The sequence below is a fragment of the Dipteris shenzhenensis genome, chromosome 10, assembly GCF_047967505.1.
Source record: "Dipteris shenzhenensis isolate YYH24624 ecotype China chromosome 10, Dip_SZ_1.0, whole genome shotgun sequence".
In the NCBI taxonomy this organism is placed as follows: Eukaryota; Viridiplantae; Streptophyta; class Polypodiopsida; order Gleicheniales; family Dipteridaceae; genus Dipteris; species Dipteris shenzhenensis.
The window spans coordinates 28,757,940-28,774,499 of record NC_141605.1 but is presented as its reverse complement, the minus strand read 5'-3'; the positions used below and the strand labels follow the sequence as shown (position 1 = coordinate 28,774,499).

Below are 16,560 nucleotides of genomic sequence, written 5' to 3'. Positions count from 1 at the left end.
CGTGCCTTCTAACTAGGCAAGACAGATTTTCCTCATCGTTATTTGTTCATGTGGTGTAGACTCGCGAAACTAGATTTCTTGCTAGAGGAAGGATTATATGATGGGTGGCCCCAAAGGTTTTTTGATCCATTACAATTCCAACATCCCTTTGGTGGCAAATAAGGCATGGAAAAATTGGGCTCCTTAGGATTCCCTACTGGTATGGGAGCATCGAATTTGTACAGATTGGAAGTCATCTCCTTCCTAGAGACTGAATTTATTCATGTGGTGCATCGTATTGGGCAAGCTCTCTATGAAAGATAGGCTTTGCAAGTGGAAAATTTTCTCTCCACTCTATTGCTTTTGCAATGTTGGTCTTGATAACCATTTTCACCTTTTTGGGTAATGCATCTTTACTAAGGCTCTTTGGGGGAAAATTCGAGGATGGCTTGCAAGAGCACAAATTTTCGTGCAACCAAGATGGAAAATTGCACTTCTAGGCAATAAAGGGTGCTTAAATGACTACCTAGAGTATTTTACAGAGTATTATCATTAGAGACATCTAAAAGTTTCGAAATGTTGCAGTATTCCTCCACAAGATTTCTTCAAGATCCTCTAAGTGAAGATCATCGATGCGTTGGACTATTTCAGCGCTTTTGTTGTCACCTAAAAGCTCATATATTTACGCTGTGGTATAGGTATGACTAAAGCAGGTACGTTTAACCCCCTCTAATTTTGCGATGCTGATGTTGTACTTGGCATTCATTCTTTGTCATATCCCTCGCTCCATTGCTTTCCTTGCTGAGTTTTCCTTCTATGAAACCTTTTCTTCAACATAATTTTTTTTCTTCCCCTTTTTCTTCTTGCATCCATTGTGGATTGGCAACCAAAATCATCCATAGTAGCCTCTGCATGACGAAACACGTTCTCTCTCAAGAAGATGCCAATGATTATGGCATAACACCTCCTGCAACAACTACTAAACAAAGTCACTCCTCTAAATGACCTTCTAGATGAATTGCTTCAAGCGTGCTTTGCGAGGTTGTCACTCTGCTATATTCCTCTGGTGAAGGATCTCTCCAAGAGGTGGTTTGTGCTTGCAAAACAAAAATACCTGTATCAGCCTAAGTAGAAAAATTCAAATTTGTGATTCGAAAAATATAGGATTTTTCAAATTCATGATTTGAAAAATATGAGAAAATCAGAGGAATGGTTCAATAGGGAGAATAAATCGGGAAAAATTTTGATGACACATCATATTTCGACACATCATCCAAACATATTTGTACAAATAAAATTATTCTTATGAATACGTATTCATATGAATACTTTTATTAGTGCAAATAAACATGTATTAGTCCAAATATGTTCTTCTATCCTTCTATTTAAGCTGGCTACATGCCATTTCTGTGTATCTCATGCTTGGTTCTATAGAGCTGAGCAAAAGAGATCAAAGAATGAAGACCCTCTAAGGTTGCAAAAGTAATCTGAAAGGTTTGAATCAAAATGGATTTGTTTTTGTATGTGGGAGTTCAAGGGTCTCTTTGTTGGGTACCTAAGATCTCTTGTATCAGTTGTTTTTGTGTGTTTGTTTGCTTGTTGAGAGCCTTAGGTCTCCTGTATTAGTTGTGATTGTGGGTCTTGTTTGAATTGTTATCGTGGGTTAGCTTGTCTTATTGAGGTGTTTGTTGTTTTAGTCTTTTTACTTGGCAAGAGTGTCTAAATTTTTCCTATGAAAGTGAATTATAATTGTTAATTCTTTGTTTGAATCATTATTGCTACTTCTTTGTTTGAATTAATTAAAATTTTTAACATTCTTACACTTTCTTTTAAATCAGTATTGAATATTCTTTCAATAGAATGTGAATGAATGATTTCCATTTACATACACTTTTTTATGAAAGAATACTTTATATTCTTTTAAGAGAATGTGAATGAATGATTTGCACTTACATTTACTCATTCTTACACTTTCTTTTGAAATTGAATGTGAATGAATGATTTGCACTTACATTCACTCATTCTTACACTTTTGAAAGAATACTCTATATTTTTTCGAAGAATATAAATGAATGATTTCCATTTACATTCACTAATTCTTGCACTTCCTTTTGAAAGAACACTTTACATTCTTTTAGGAGAATGTGAATGAATGATTTGCACTTACATTCACTAATTCTTACACTTTCTTTTGAAAGAATACTTTATATTCTTTTAGAGAATGTGAATGAATGATTTACACTTACATTTCTTTCAGACAATGTAAATGAATAATCTGCACTTACATTCACTCATTCTTACATGTTCTTTTGAATGAATATTGAATATTCTTTTAATAGAATGTAAATGGATAATTCATATTTTACCTTCACTCATTTTTATACTTTCTTTTGAAAGAATACTTATATCCTATTACGAGAATGTGAATGAATGATTTGCATTTACAATAACTTAATTTCACACTTTATTTTGAATTAATATCAGAAGAATGTGAATGAATGGATGAAAGATAAATACTATTGTACTTGTCATTGAATGGACGTATCTACAATCTTGTATTCTTGAAAGTGTGTTTAGATGAATATTTATTGATTTCAATGAAATATTTATTGTATCGTGTTCCTTTAGCATAAGCCAGTAATGATTTATATGTCCTTTTTCAGTTATATTTTATTTATCATTTATATTTTTGCATGCAACTTAAAAAGCATGGTGTGTGGCAAGATTTGGTCATATGTGATGGCAATACGGAAAGTGCATGCCTTAGTCTCTTTCTTGCACTGTAAACATTGTGGACACAAGTCTCTGGGCTGTGCTACTCGCATCAAGTAACATTTTTTAGGGATTGGCAATGATGTTGAAGCTTGTACATGCACTCCATTTGACGTTATTCCTTTGTGCAAATCATATTTAGAAAAAGCGAAAGGGATTTTAATCCAACTCTAATAAGGAATACTAGAAGTGCTTATGTTAGCGCTGAGGTCGATGAGACAATTGAAGGAGAAGAGATGGAAGAGCCGTCAAATGTAAGAGATACCTCAGCATGTAATGGGAATACAGATCTACAAACAAACAGATCACAGGTGAGTTCCTCAGCATGTAATGGGAGTGTAGATTTACAAACAAATGGGTCGCATGTCAGTTTTGATGCAATAAATGCCAGTCAAGTACGAAAAAGAAAAAGAGGAGATCAATCATCTATGGAGGATGGTTTTCTTCGACAACAAGTGCACAAAGAGCACTTGAGATGGACGCAAGCATTTGTAAAAAATGGCATACCATTCAATGTCATGAGAGATGAGACGTTCCGTCACCTTGAAGTCATGTGCTAGACTAGGATTTGTTATGCCATATTATAACAAAATCAAAACGGATCATCTTGATAGAGTTAAAAAGACTGTGGCAGATTGTCTAAAGGAAAAATTTCCCTACATACGGGTGCACTCTTGCTTTTGATGGATGGACTAATAAGCAGGCCGACTGTTGATAAATGTAATGTGCATTACTCCAAAGGGAAAATGTTCTTAGAGAGTATTAACACCTCCCTAAAAGGAAAAATTGCAACACATACTTTTAAAATATATGAAAGAGCAATTCGCAGAATTCGTGGCAATGAGAATGTTACTGCATTAGTAACAAATAATGCATCAAACTATAAGACTGCGAGTGAGATGATAGTGGCAAAGTATCCCACAATTACATGGGTGCCTTGTGGGGCTCATACTCTAAATTTGTTGTTGAAAGACATTGGACAATTGCCATTTGTACAGCCAGTGCTATAAGATGCTAATACGATCGTTTGTTTTATAACGAGCCATCAATACTTGCATGTAGTATTCAAAGAGCACTCAGTGAAGGTGCTATGACAATTTTGTCAAACTAGATTTGCCACATCTTTTCTTGTGCTTGCTCAATTTTTGGAAGTGTGCTAGGCATTAGTTGGGACAGTTAACTGATAGAATATGGACAAACTGGCTTGAGAAGAAGTACGAGTACACAATACCGAGTAGTAGATGTGCACATCTTGTACAATCATTTGCATTTTGGAGAAATGTAGAAAAAATCAAAGAAGGTGTTGAGCCATTTGTGCTTGTATTGAGGATGGTTGACGTGGATGCCTTTGTTATGGGTAAACTATATTGGAATATGTCCAAAACAATATACGAAGTTAGAGAATCTATGTGCTTTGTAGTTAAGAAACTAGATTTGCCACATCTTTTCTTGTGCTTGCTCCATTGTTCGAAGTGCGCTAAGCCTTAATCGAGACTGTTACTGATAGACAATGGATGAACTGGTTTGAGAAGAAGTGCAAATACACAATACCGGGTAATAGATGTGTACATCTTGTATAGTCATCTGCATTTTGGAGAAATGTAGAAAAAATAAAAGAAGGTGTTGAGCCATTTATGCACTCGAACAAAGTCAGCCAGTTGTCAGAGAGATAGTGGCTCATGTTGCATGGTCTCATCATTCATCGAACCCATGATGAACACACCTTACTTGAGGAGGTGGGTGCTGGGGACATGGGTGCATAGGTGGAATGAAGGATGAGGTAGCTTCCTTGCCCTTGCAGGTTCGCCACACATTTTGTATGTACGTGACTCTAGCTTCTATAACGAGATCCTCCCACTTTGTGTCGCAGGCAAGGATGTCTCAATCTATTTCACCAAGACATCACTGACTCTCCAATGCAAAGTGATGCATGAATTGATCTCTAGATTGTCCTAAAAAAACATTTGGAAATCATTCATGCAATGCCCTACTCCACCCTCAGCCATCATCCATGCAAGACTTTGCATGCCGCTTTCACCATAGTTGAAAGTGGTCTCAACAATGATGTCGTGATCGACATTCATTAAGAAGTGCATGTTCTCATTCTTCAATCATTTTAAATTTAGTGAGATCATGCCTTATCCTCTCTCCCGCGTGAGCCATGAAGTGAAACAATGAAGCTACAACATAGAATTCGAAGCTAATTCAGTGCCAGCACTGACAAATAACAAAGCATGCAAATTCACAGATGCTCAAACTACATTTTGACTCATCTAAAAGCATAATCAAATCACAACAAATCTATTTATGATACCTTGTGAATGTGTTGGCTAGCCATTCACGTACATCTAATACTGGGCTTTAACTGCAACACACAACTATCAAGGGATGCTTGAGTGCCAGACCTATACTGTCTATGAGCACATCACATCATATCAAGCTTAGACTGCAAAGAGAGACATGGGAGCTAGGCTAAGCATCTATGAAAACATCTCTAAACTTAGACTACAACACACGTCTCAAGATTGATAAGAGAGATGAGTGCCAGACTAAGCGTCTATAAAAATTGAGACTACAACACACAACTCTCACAAGAGAGATGAATGCCAACCTTAGATAATAACAAACATTAAAATCAAATCGGAGATTACAACACACAACTCTCATAAAAAAGATGAGTGCTAGCCCTAAATGCAAACATGCAAACATGAATATTGAAACTAAGTCACACAACTCTCACAAGAGAGATGAGTGCCGGCCTTAGGTAAAGAACAAACATTAAAATCAAAGCAGAGACTACAACACACAACTCTCGTAAAAGAGATGAGTGCTAGCCCCGAATGCAAACATGAATATTGAAACAGGGATTGCAACACACAACTCTTGTAAGAGAGATTAGTGCCAATCTCAAACATGGGAGATAAGTTTACCTCTGCGAGAGCAAAATTAGTGAAGTGGTAGGTAGGTGGGGGTACTAGTAGGCAGGTAGGCAAGAAGCAAATGATGGAGTATTTCTTCAAATACATGCTGCAAATGAAGGTTTAGTTTGTTTATACTACTTGTATTTGTATGAATAAACTGTGTTATTCGTATGAATATAGGCATTCGTACGAATAAAACTAGATAATTCTATTACTCATTTTAAATAAGAAAAAACACGTATTTGACCCGTTTTTTGAATATACAAAAATTGGACGAATTTATGCAACTTAGGTATTAGCTAAGGCGGCGGACTTTGGCTTTCACAGAATCAACGACTTACAGTCTAAACAAAAAATAAGAGCAAGGATGTTACAAAGTGTTCTAAGGCCCTTACACAATGCATTCAACTGACCTCTTTGGATCTCTCCTCGAACAATTTACAAAGAAGTATTCCTTGCTCTCTAGTGACCACTTTTGAGTTTGCTCCATCTTAAGCCATTGCACAATTCCATCTCTGGAAATATACCACAAAACTAGGTACTTTAATAACTTAAGCAACTAGATTTGTCTTCCAATGCTTTGTTGGGCACCATCCCCCTTTCCCTGACCGATATAGGTTTACAATCTATAAACTTTTCATTCAACAACCTAGAAGACTCGATTTTTTATCAAGGCATTTTCCAGAGACTGACTTTTGCAACCTTTCTTGGGAATCCCGGGCTCTATGGGCAAGCTCTACATAAAACGTGTCGAGCTGATTCCAATGGGTTATCGATCGGTGCAAAGATTCAGTTCATACTTGTGCTTGTATTTTGCTCGTGGTGGTGATCTCAGGGTGCCTCTTAGTATTTAAATCGCACTTGGATTATTTGAATATGTTCAGCATGTTTCTCAAACTACGTGAAGAAGCCATAAGGGAAGCAACCAACAACTTCAGCGATGAAAGTATTATTGGTGCGGGAGGCACTGGCATTGTATACAAAGGCACGATGGGGGATGGGAAAGTGGTAGCTTTCAAAAAGTTGGTTCCCAAAAGCACCGTTGCACATTCATTCAAGACGTTCGAGCTACAGTTAGTGGGATTGATAAAGCATCAAAGTCTTGTCGCAATTTGGGTTATTGCTCCAATTATTTGGAGATTAACATCTTGATACTGGAGTACATGCCAAATTGAAATTTGAATGACCATTTGCATGGAGCTGTTGGCAACTCCAAACTCTCATGGGAGGGTTGTTCCAAAGGCATTGCTCAAGGATAGCTCTACTTGCACTATGAGTGCCCAACACCTCTAAATCCATTGTGACATCAAACCCAGCAACATCTTGTTCGATGCAAGCATGGAGGCTTGGATCACTGACTGTGGCCTCACCAAGCCAACGAGAAACACCACATTGTCTACCCAAAACTTTGGAGGCTCACTTGGATATGTAGCACCTGGTAAGATTCATCATCCCTACCTGGGAAACATTGCGCATTCAAAGAGTAAGCTGCAAAAGTGTTAGAATGTTTGATCCTAATATGTGTAGACATCATGAATCGCATGTAGTGTAACACTCTCATGCATGTTTGTTTCAACTGCAATGACCAACTATCATAAAGGTTCTAGACAAACATTATTTGCTCATAATATAAACTATTCTATTCCTTTCAGCTTCAATCTCTTCTGGTCTCTATTTCTCTAATTTCTTTGTTTTGCACGCATTACACTTCACATGTTCTCACAAAAACTAGCTATGTCATTGGCAGAATATGCAAGCTATGGTCGACTTTCGAGAAAGTGTGATGTGTAGAGCTATGTCGTGGTGTTGATGGAGATGGTGAGTGGAAGGAGGCCAATGGCGAACAAAATGTTCGACGAGAAGCAGAGCTTAGTGCGATGGGTATGAGAGATGTGTGAAAGAGATGATGCAGTCGGTGTAATGGACAAGAACTTGAAAGAAGAAGAACCATATATATTGATCAAACGATTCAAGCATTTAATCACTGTGGTAGTCCTTTGCACATGAGACAATCCAAGGGACAGGCCAGCCATGCAACAAGTCTTGGAAATGCTTGGCATTTGGCCACAGCGTGCAGAAGATTTTTCTTTCCCAGATCTTATAGCATTGACTTACTGGACCTGAAAGGCTGTAATTCACAGTAGCAACTAGAGTTGATGGTCTTCTTTACATTCTCAGTGGTAGATCGCCATTGCTTTTGTGCAAGCCTGATGCATGGGTGGTCTTCCAAAGAGTAGATGTCTACGACCCGACTTGTAATCACTGGAAGCAGGTAAAACCCATGAAAACATCAAGAGCAAGAAGAATGAGCTGAGGATAATTGGGGTATGATGTTCAGTGCCTGGCATTGCCCTTTGCAGAGGTGTCTGATCCTCTAAGAAATGAGTGGAAGCTATTGTGAGTATGCAAAACACAATGGGAGTGTGGCAGCTTCAGCTCATGGCTGAGGATGGTGACTTCTCTTCATGTGGTTGAAGGTGGCGATCGTCTAAGGGAAATGGGAATGTATGTTTTGGTAGAATTTCGCTAATACAACTATTACAAAAATCATTCTTGGGTGTCAATGGAGGAATCCTCAAACTGACACCCAAGAAAGGGAACAAGGAGGAAATCAGAAACTAGAGACCCCTTACTATGCTCAATTGTAGTAAGAAAATTATTGCTAAGGCCTTGGCCCTTAGAATTCAAAAAAGAATGGATAGGTGGATTTTAAAAGAACAAAATGGCTTCATTAAGGGGAGACACCTCGTGGAAGCCATAATCAACCCTTGGGAAGGCTGTGAATATGCAAAAGAGACTAAACAAGACATCTGCTTTCTCAAGGTAGACTTTGATAAAGTCTATGATAGACCTATTTGGGACTTCCTTATTCAATCTCCCCAGGACATGGGCTTAGGGGCTACCTTTGTCTCTCAAGTTAAACTTCTCCTCACCAATGCCTCTGCCAAGGTTGTGAACCTTGGAATGACTCACCCACTTCAACTAAAAGGGTCAATAAGATAAGGGTGTCCTTTGGCCCTTTTTTATATGCAATTGTTGCGTATGCTCTTGGTTGGTTTTGCTACATAAGCAAGTTGAAGATAGTTTAATTAAAGGCATTGAACTTCCATTTGGCCATTAGCTCCTTAACCAACAGTTTGCAAATGACACCAACCTGACATGTAGGAACACAGTCAAGATATCCAAGGAGTCATGGACATCTTAGAAATTTTTTGTAATGCCTCTAGGTCTGCTATTAATCATGTTAAGATAAGATATTCAATTCTAACAAGGTCAAACCAAGTTTTACTTGACAACAAGGGATGCCACAAAATCAACAAAGGCATAGTCTTTAGACTGCTAGGTATACCTTTGGGTTTGGACATCACTATGAAACATTGATGGCATTGGTTCTTGGAAATATTCAAGAAGAAGTTGGATCAGTGGAGAGGATTTCAAGCCAATCTTGTAGGTAAGAAAATGGTTCTTAACCATTGTATCTACCCTATAGGTATATTCTACTTATCTTGCTAGTCTCCTTCTCAAGTTGGACTAAACAAAAATATAAGACTTTGTAGATCTTTCCTTTGGGGTGGAGATAACAGGATTTCAGAAGTTAGGTGGACCTTTTGCACAACTCTAAAATTTGAAGGTGGCCTAGGGGTGGTGAGCATTGATCAACAAGCAGCCAAAAAGTTGGCAACATCTTGGATCATTAAAGTAGTAGTAAACGTAGATAAGGATTGGCACAACTGCTCATGAGAAATGCCAAAAAATTAGGCCAACTAGAGCCCCCAAGTGGGAAAATTTTCCTCTCCATCTGTGTCGTGTGGCTCAAAACCCTTTTCTGCCAAGGGAAGCCCCTTGTGGAGGTCTCTTTGAAAATGCTTTTGAGGATATAAAATGTCAGATGATTTTCTCAAGAAAGGGGGCATTTATGACACTTGATTCTATTTGGGTGTCAGTGCTACACAAAGATAATCCTTTGAAGATGTGGAGCTTGAGGCAGCCAGACTTCTCTTTAGGAAAGGCCTTCATAGCTGGGGTTAGCTATGGGACAGGATGGAAAACTTGGCCTGTAATAAGGAGAGAATTTGCCCTCACCAATGCTTCTCAAGCTTTAGTCATGGGAAGGATAGAGCTTTAGAATGGTGATAAGAAATGGAAAGGGGGATCCTCCCTTAACTATAGCAAAGAATTTAGCTGGATAGGCAGAACTCAGATTCTTCCCATACCCACACCCTTCTCTTCTAAGTGAATGGCAAGTGGAAGCTTTAGGATAGCAAGGGGAAATGGAAGATCATACTGGACAGAATTCGAAACAAAAACATCCCTGAAAAATCTGGCACTCTTCTTTGGCTCATTTTGCATATGGCAGTGTGGACCAATGCTAGGAGTCTTGTAATAGGTAAAGGAGATGGACTCTATAGAAGGTGCTTCAACTATAAGGAAGACATCTTTCATCTGTTTGTTGCATGCCGTCAGTAAGAGCAGTCTAGAAATATATACAGATAAACTTACGGGAGCCACTAAATTGGAAGGCAATCCTTCTTGGGGATGCAAGTAAAATCAAACAAGAGGATTGGACACTTATTAGAGCTAATGCCTTGTGGTTCATTTGGATAGCTAGAAATAACTTGAAGTTCAACCAAGTGCATACTAATCCAGAAATGGCTTTTATATCTTGGTGGTCTAGGAACAAGAGAAACTCACTAAAGCTGTGAAGATCTTCAACAACTCTCAAGACCAGCTTCAGGATGAAATGAATGATTTTACCAGAGATGGCATTACTGTTGAGAATGCAATAGACTCTGCTGCAAAAACTAGGAATGATGCAGATGTTCCCCATCCTCCTACAACACGTACTACTGTGGAAAATGTTTTTAATTATGAGGTTGAAGAAGAACCAATCTAATTTTAATGCCTTTATTCAAATGTTTCTTTGCCAGTTATGATGGCAATGCCTCTGCTATTCTATCTACAATAGAAGAAGAACTTTTGATGTAAGTGGTCTAATGTTTTGTAACTTCCTGTGTGGAGATATGGAGATATCATGTAAAATCTTTTGATCAATAAATACATACTTATTTTTTTCCAAAAAAGAAAAATATTAGCTAATATTCAATTAGTTGATTTCATTTAAATATGAAATTTGATTAAGTTGGTAACCAATCATGGGTGCATCTTACACTTCTATAGCAATAGGGAAATTCACAACATGTCCTCAATACATCCTTAACCATTGGTCCCATCAAGGCAATGCAAATTCATTAAATTAAGAGTACATGTTTTGTCTGTGATTGCAAAAAATAATCAAAACTTAACTATTCTTGTTGTGTAGCTTCATATTGCATATGCATTAACACTATATCTACTACTCAAATTTCCATTATATGTACCGATTTACATTACATTCGATTATACTTACTTATCCTATGAATGGTTGCCTATGAAAAATCTCATTGCAATCTAATACGATCCCTTTAATTCTAGATTTGGCCAATGTTGCTATAAAGGCAATTGGATTTATAAATTTGAAGCCCACATTATTCTCCTTGCTTTATGTATTTCTTTAAACTACTTGTACTATTTCTTGTTTTGCACCGTCATGTTTGCATATGATTTGTCCTTTGGTTAATTCATAATCCGATAAGCTCCATTCTTTATAAAAATCGCATCATATTCAACCTTCAAATCCATCAATTTCATATTTTGGCATTGAATCCATGTGCACGTTCATTGTTAAGGCATCTACTTGATTTGATAAAGATCTAAGAGAGCGCATTACTTTTTGCTCAACTCATGTAAGCTTACGACCATGTTGTGATCAACTTGAGATTTGCACTATAAAGTATGTTTGGTCTCTACATCTTGTAGTACAATCTAAGTCATTTGTATGTTGGAGTTATATGTTAGGCTTGCAACACAATTAGTGATTTCTATGCTAAAGGTGTCATTCATAAGCAGAATTTGGAAGCATTTATATGCTCTTTTCTCACCCCCTTAACGCTAGTTTGGTAGCTCAACAAGACATAAAAGTGTCCTTTTTAGGGTTTTTTTGTGGTTTGAATCTGTATCCAATGTAAGTACCCTTCAAGACATGTATTTATGGACTTGCTCAAGAACATGGTTAAAATACATCCATAGAGAAAAAGCTATGACAAAGCCTTCATTTTCTTTGCAAAACTTGCATGGTTGCTATTTTGACTCATACAAACTATTGGATGAACGAATTTCAAGCATATAGCTCTTAAAAAGAATCTACTTCTAGTGGTATTAATTTTTTGAACATAGTTTTAGTTTAGAAAATAGATTTGTAACTTTCAATACTAAAATATATATTATGATCTTTAAAATCGAATAAATATGTGTATGTCATCGTTTGCTACAATGTACTCAAAGTTATATACATATGAAACCTACATCTTATATACATAACAAAGTTTAAACCTTGAAATTTGTTTTACATGATATAAAATAACATCGATACATGAGTAATCATTTTTTGACCATTCAATTAGGTTTTAAAAGCTCATAGTTTGATACAATGGAGCTTATGCGCCATTGTATCCTTCTATATCTCATCTAATGACCTTATATTACTATAAAAGTGTGGGAATATATCATATATAACCCATATTACTATGCATAACCATGCACAACATATAACTTTTCTTAAGGCTCATATTACCTTTAACTTTACACTATGTTACTCTCTAGACGCACTAACAATAATTTATCATTTTCATAGACATAAAAAAGATGATAAAACCCTCACATTCAACCAATTTAAGGACTTGAAAATGTAACATTATCTTTGATATACAAAGAATTTTCCATCCATATATATATAAACCTCAAAATATAAATACCTATTTTGAGAAAAAAATCATTGATTACGAGTCGTTTTTAGCCTGTTTAAAAAAACAATAAGAAAAAATTGCAATCAAGTCCTGGATACATTCCTAAATTTGGGACTTTTTTATTCAAATAAAATACTTTTGACCATATCGCAATGATTCTAATTTTGCAGTCCAAAAAACTATGCATTAAGACCTTGTAAGACCCACTTTTCACAAAACCTAAAGCTACTGTTTTTGGGTTTTGTTTTGCCCACCAGGACGTTAGAGTGGAAAATTTTAATCCTAGGACACATAATTATAACTTCAAATATTTTTTAAATAAATTGTGGATCAAAAGAAAGGACATGATGAATATAGGATATGAAAAACCATTGCATGTAGCTCGTCAAAATTCCTCAAATATGGCCACTTAGCAGGACACTTTAATGTCCTATTACCAAACTAGTGTTAAGACGAACTCACCAGGGAAAAATGTTCAGAATGACACAATCCAAGAGAACCAAAGTCAAACCATATTGAACTTGAAAAATTATAGCCTTACGGTGGACATTAATAGAGCCTTGGAAGTCCAGGAGATGCCACCCACCAGCTAAGCCAAGCTGGCAAGGCATTACATTGGTAATCTTGAAGAACGCGGCCTTTCGACCCATTTATACATATAATTCTCACACACACACACACATCTGTCTTATCTTGACAGGTTCTTCAGGAACTCCTCATTCTTCAATAAGTCACCTTTTTCTCCTGCATGGCTTCTTGACTCTCTTATATTCAGAATTATTTAGCTTACCAGAAACCAAGCTCTTGGTGGCTATGGCTTCTTTCTAATTGAGCTGAGTTTGATTCTATGGCTGTGTCACTTATACAATTCATCATCACTCCACCTGAAATGCAACTACCTTCCCAACTTGCTGTTAAGGTAGAGCAGCTGATCTTGAAGACCCGGACTTTCTGCAAAACTATGTAGAAAAGCTTTCCTCCATATGATTGGACCTCAGACTTTGTGATACCTTGGAGAACAAGAAAAAAAAACTCCCAGAAAGTGCTGTTATTGTGTTTTCTCTCGTTCTATTAAGTCACCACCTTGGTCTGGCGTACTCTTGGGTATCCCAGGTACCAAAGAAATAAGCTGACTAGCCCAAGTAACAGACCAATTAGGACCATCTCTATGGGCAAATAGTTAGCTAAATTGTTCCTATTCTGGATTCTCTGATGATAGCCTTCCATTGACAGCAGACTTCTCCCGTGTTCCACTCTCTGCCTCTGTTCATCTGCTATTTCTGAACTATACTGAACTGTACCACTTAGATCCAGATTCAGGCCTGCTAGTTTCTTGCCGGGGTGGGATTTCGGATGTTCTTTTTCCCCTTCAGCAATATGACTTTCTATCCCGATCTCTGAGGAGCAAGGCATGGTGCCATCCTGAAGGAATCCTTAAAACAGTAAGATGAAGCACTGTAAATCTGACCTACAACGCACTGAAATGCAAAACGATGCCTATTTGGCTGCTGAGCTTGAAGAAATCAGATCTGAAAGCAAGAGTAACGGAGAACCTATATCGAACTCTACAGAAATCAGCTGCCTGAGAGATTGAAACCAAAGAGATATAAGGTCAATGCAAACAAGGGTCTAGAAAGAAGAACGCCTTGCCTTTGAATCCAGCTCCAAATTTGCAGGCAATTCGTTCATTTTGGATGAGGACTTCAAGCTGTAAAGGCAACAAAACTCAGTAAATTTGATGAACAAACATGCACATAGAAATGAACAAACATGCACAGAGAAGTTTCAGAGCAAGGCTGCTTGAAGGTTACACACCTGATGTGCTCTGGCTCGGTCTCGCTATGGCAAGACTCCGCCGTCTCATTCCTTGAATCGCTGCACTCTTCGTCCGAAATCTTAGAGGTCAATCTTACCTTACTGCCATCTGAAATGCTGAGCCTATCGAGTTCTTCTCCTGATTCCAGTTTCAATTCACGATCCACGGAACCCTGTTCCAAATTCTTCGTATCATCGAAACTCTCTCCAATCTCCTCGACCTCCCTTGTGCTTATTGCGGCAGACGTGATCTCTTCGACCTTCCCTATGCTTTCAATCCACGAAATCGAAGTAGCAGCAACATCCCGAGATAATTCGCAGGAATCTTCTGATGGTCCAAAAGCATCCATAGTACACTCTGACGCAGAAGGCTCAGAGGAGGCTCCTATCTCCTCGACCTCCCTTATGATTCTTGCGGCCGAAATATCACCCTCTTCGAAAGACTTCGTGTCATCCAAACTTGCTCCGATCTCTTCGACGTCCCCTATGCTTGCTGAGGCAGCTTCTGGAAGCTCATGGGCGATGCTTGGTTGCTCCGTCATCGAAGAAATCGAAGTAGCATCGATCTCCCCAGCTAATTGGCAGGAATCTTCCGAGTCTCCAAAAGCATCCATAGTAAGCTCTTCATCGCCAGAGTTGGCCTCTGCTTGTTTCTTGCCCAGGATTTCAGTAGAGACTTCGTCTACCCGCTGAACCACAGCAACGCAATCTTTTCCATCCAGATTCACGTAACTTGCTACAGGTTTCTCACTTTCTTTCGGGTACGTGGCACAATCATCCGTAGCCGGATGAATTTCAAGAGGCTTCATCTCAGCAGACGCTGCAAGCTCTTCCGCCACTGTATCTAAAGGCTTCACCGGTGCACTAGTTACTTCCTGGAACGAGTCTTCAGAATCCAGGCTCTCATCGGACAGGTTGCTTCCATTGGATAAGCCTTCTTGATCTTCCTCTGAGTCCATATCCGCATTCGATGTAGCATTGCCGTGAATCATCAGAACTGGGGATTCGTTGGCCAAGATTAGTTCTCTCATCTCCTCTTCCAAACTAGATGCTAAAGACTCGCCCGAATTTTGAAGCTCCGCAGTTCCTTCCATAAAACCTTCTTCAACCTCCTTGTCGTCGCCGGGGACTCCGTTTGTGATTGTAGATGCCAGAACCATTTCTTGAATAGAGTTGCCTTGCAGCAGCTCTATGAAACCGTTCGTCCTCTCCACGATCTTCCCACACAAACCCTCCATGTCTTTGTGATCAGGCCCATCCTCCGGATTGCATTCCGAAGCTGTCACGATAAATCCATTGAAATGCACTGGACCTTTGGGATCCTCACTACCGCTGTCATTCACTACGTTTTCCTCCGTCTGCACATGCAGCTGTTGCGCCAATTTCACAACCTCTTCCTGCCCGGCCAGGTTCTGCAAGGGCTCCTGAGCCTGAATGGCGTCTCCACTAAGCACGCTCTGCTCAGTGTGCTGCTTTACAATCGTCTCTTTCATCTCCTGAACGAGCTGCTCCTGCACCAGCTCGCGCACAGGTTCGGGGGGGTCGACGGCGTGGGCAACTACGCCGACCATGTGAGCAGGCAGCTGGGTCTCAATCCCCGAATCCGCTTCTGGAGGCAGCCACTTCGAAATCCTATCATTCTCATCCCGAGGTGTGTGCTTCTCGAGCAGGACGGGAGGGAGGGGGGAGGGGATACGAGGAATCTCGAGCTGCGGAGGCGAGTGGTGCTGGGGGCGTTTTCGGAGGGCACGGGAGGCAGCGAAGCCAGCAGCGATGGCAGCGAAGAGGCCAAGGGCGACACCAGGCAAAGGGATGGGGGAAGGGGGAGGAGAAGAAGGGGAGGACTTAGGCTTACGTTTGGGGGGCGCCATAGCCAGCCAAACAGCAAAGCTCGGTGTCTCTCCCAAACAAATGCTTACAAGCAAAAACAAGAAGCCATAGCTAGTCTCTGTCTCTCTCACAAAACAATGCTTTGAAGTCTAAACCCCTTAACCCAACCTAACCAACCAACCCCCATCCTTACCCCTTCCTTAACCCTTAAGCTCGGCACGTGGTCTCTCTCTCTCTCTCTCGCTTTCTCTCTCAAGAGATGAGGGATGGAAGACCTCAAGGGCTCTTAATAGAGTACCCTCATTCTAATGAGCTCACAACATAGCACTTTTTCTAATGAGCACAAGGACTTTTTATAATATTCATCAGGTTTTGAGAAGATGGTTCCACTAAGTCATATC

The 16,560-nt window shown here is 39.1% G+C and overlaps 1 protein-coding gene across 1 annotated transcript; it reads right to left on the bottom strand.

The window, feature by feature from the left end:
* Positions 1 to 13,029: 13,029 nt before the first annotated feature.
* On the bottom strand, positions 13,030 to 16,284 carry LOC147897656 (uncharacterized). Its single transcript, XM_087380707.1, has 3 exons — positions 14,330 to 16,284; positions 14,165 to 14,222; positions 13,030 to 13,936 (listed from the first exon to the last, which is right to left on the bottom strand). The coding sequence occupies exons 1-3, from the start codon at positions 16,198 to 16,200 to the stop codon at positions 13,586 to 13,588; spliced, it is 2,280 nt and encodes a 759-aa protein (XP_087236833.1). The 5' UTR covers positions 16,201 to 16,284; the 3' UTR covers positions 13,030 to 13,585.
* Between the last annotated feature and the right edge of the window lie 276 nt (positions 16,285 to 16,560).

Excerpts from the sequence above, each read along its gene's own strand:
- LOC147897656 (XM_087380707.1), bottom strand. The coding sequence starts at position 16,200 with ATGGCGCCCCCCAAACGTAAGCCTAAGTCCTCCCCTTCTTCTCCTCCC. Across the intron at positions 14,223-14,329 it reads ACCGAGCCAGAGCACATCAG|CTTGAAGTCCTCATCCAAAA; the intron begins GTGTGTAACCTT and ends TTGCCTTTACAG. Across the intron at positions 13,937-14,164 it reads ATTTGGAGCTGGATTCAAAG|GATGGCACCATGCCTTGCTC; the intron begins GCAAGGCGTTCT and ends GGATTCCTTCAG.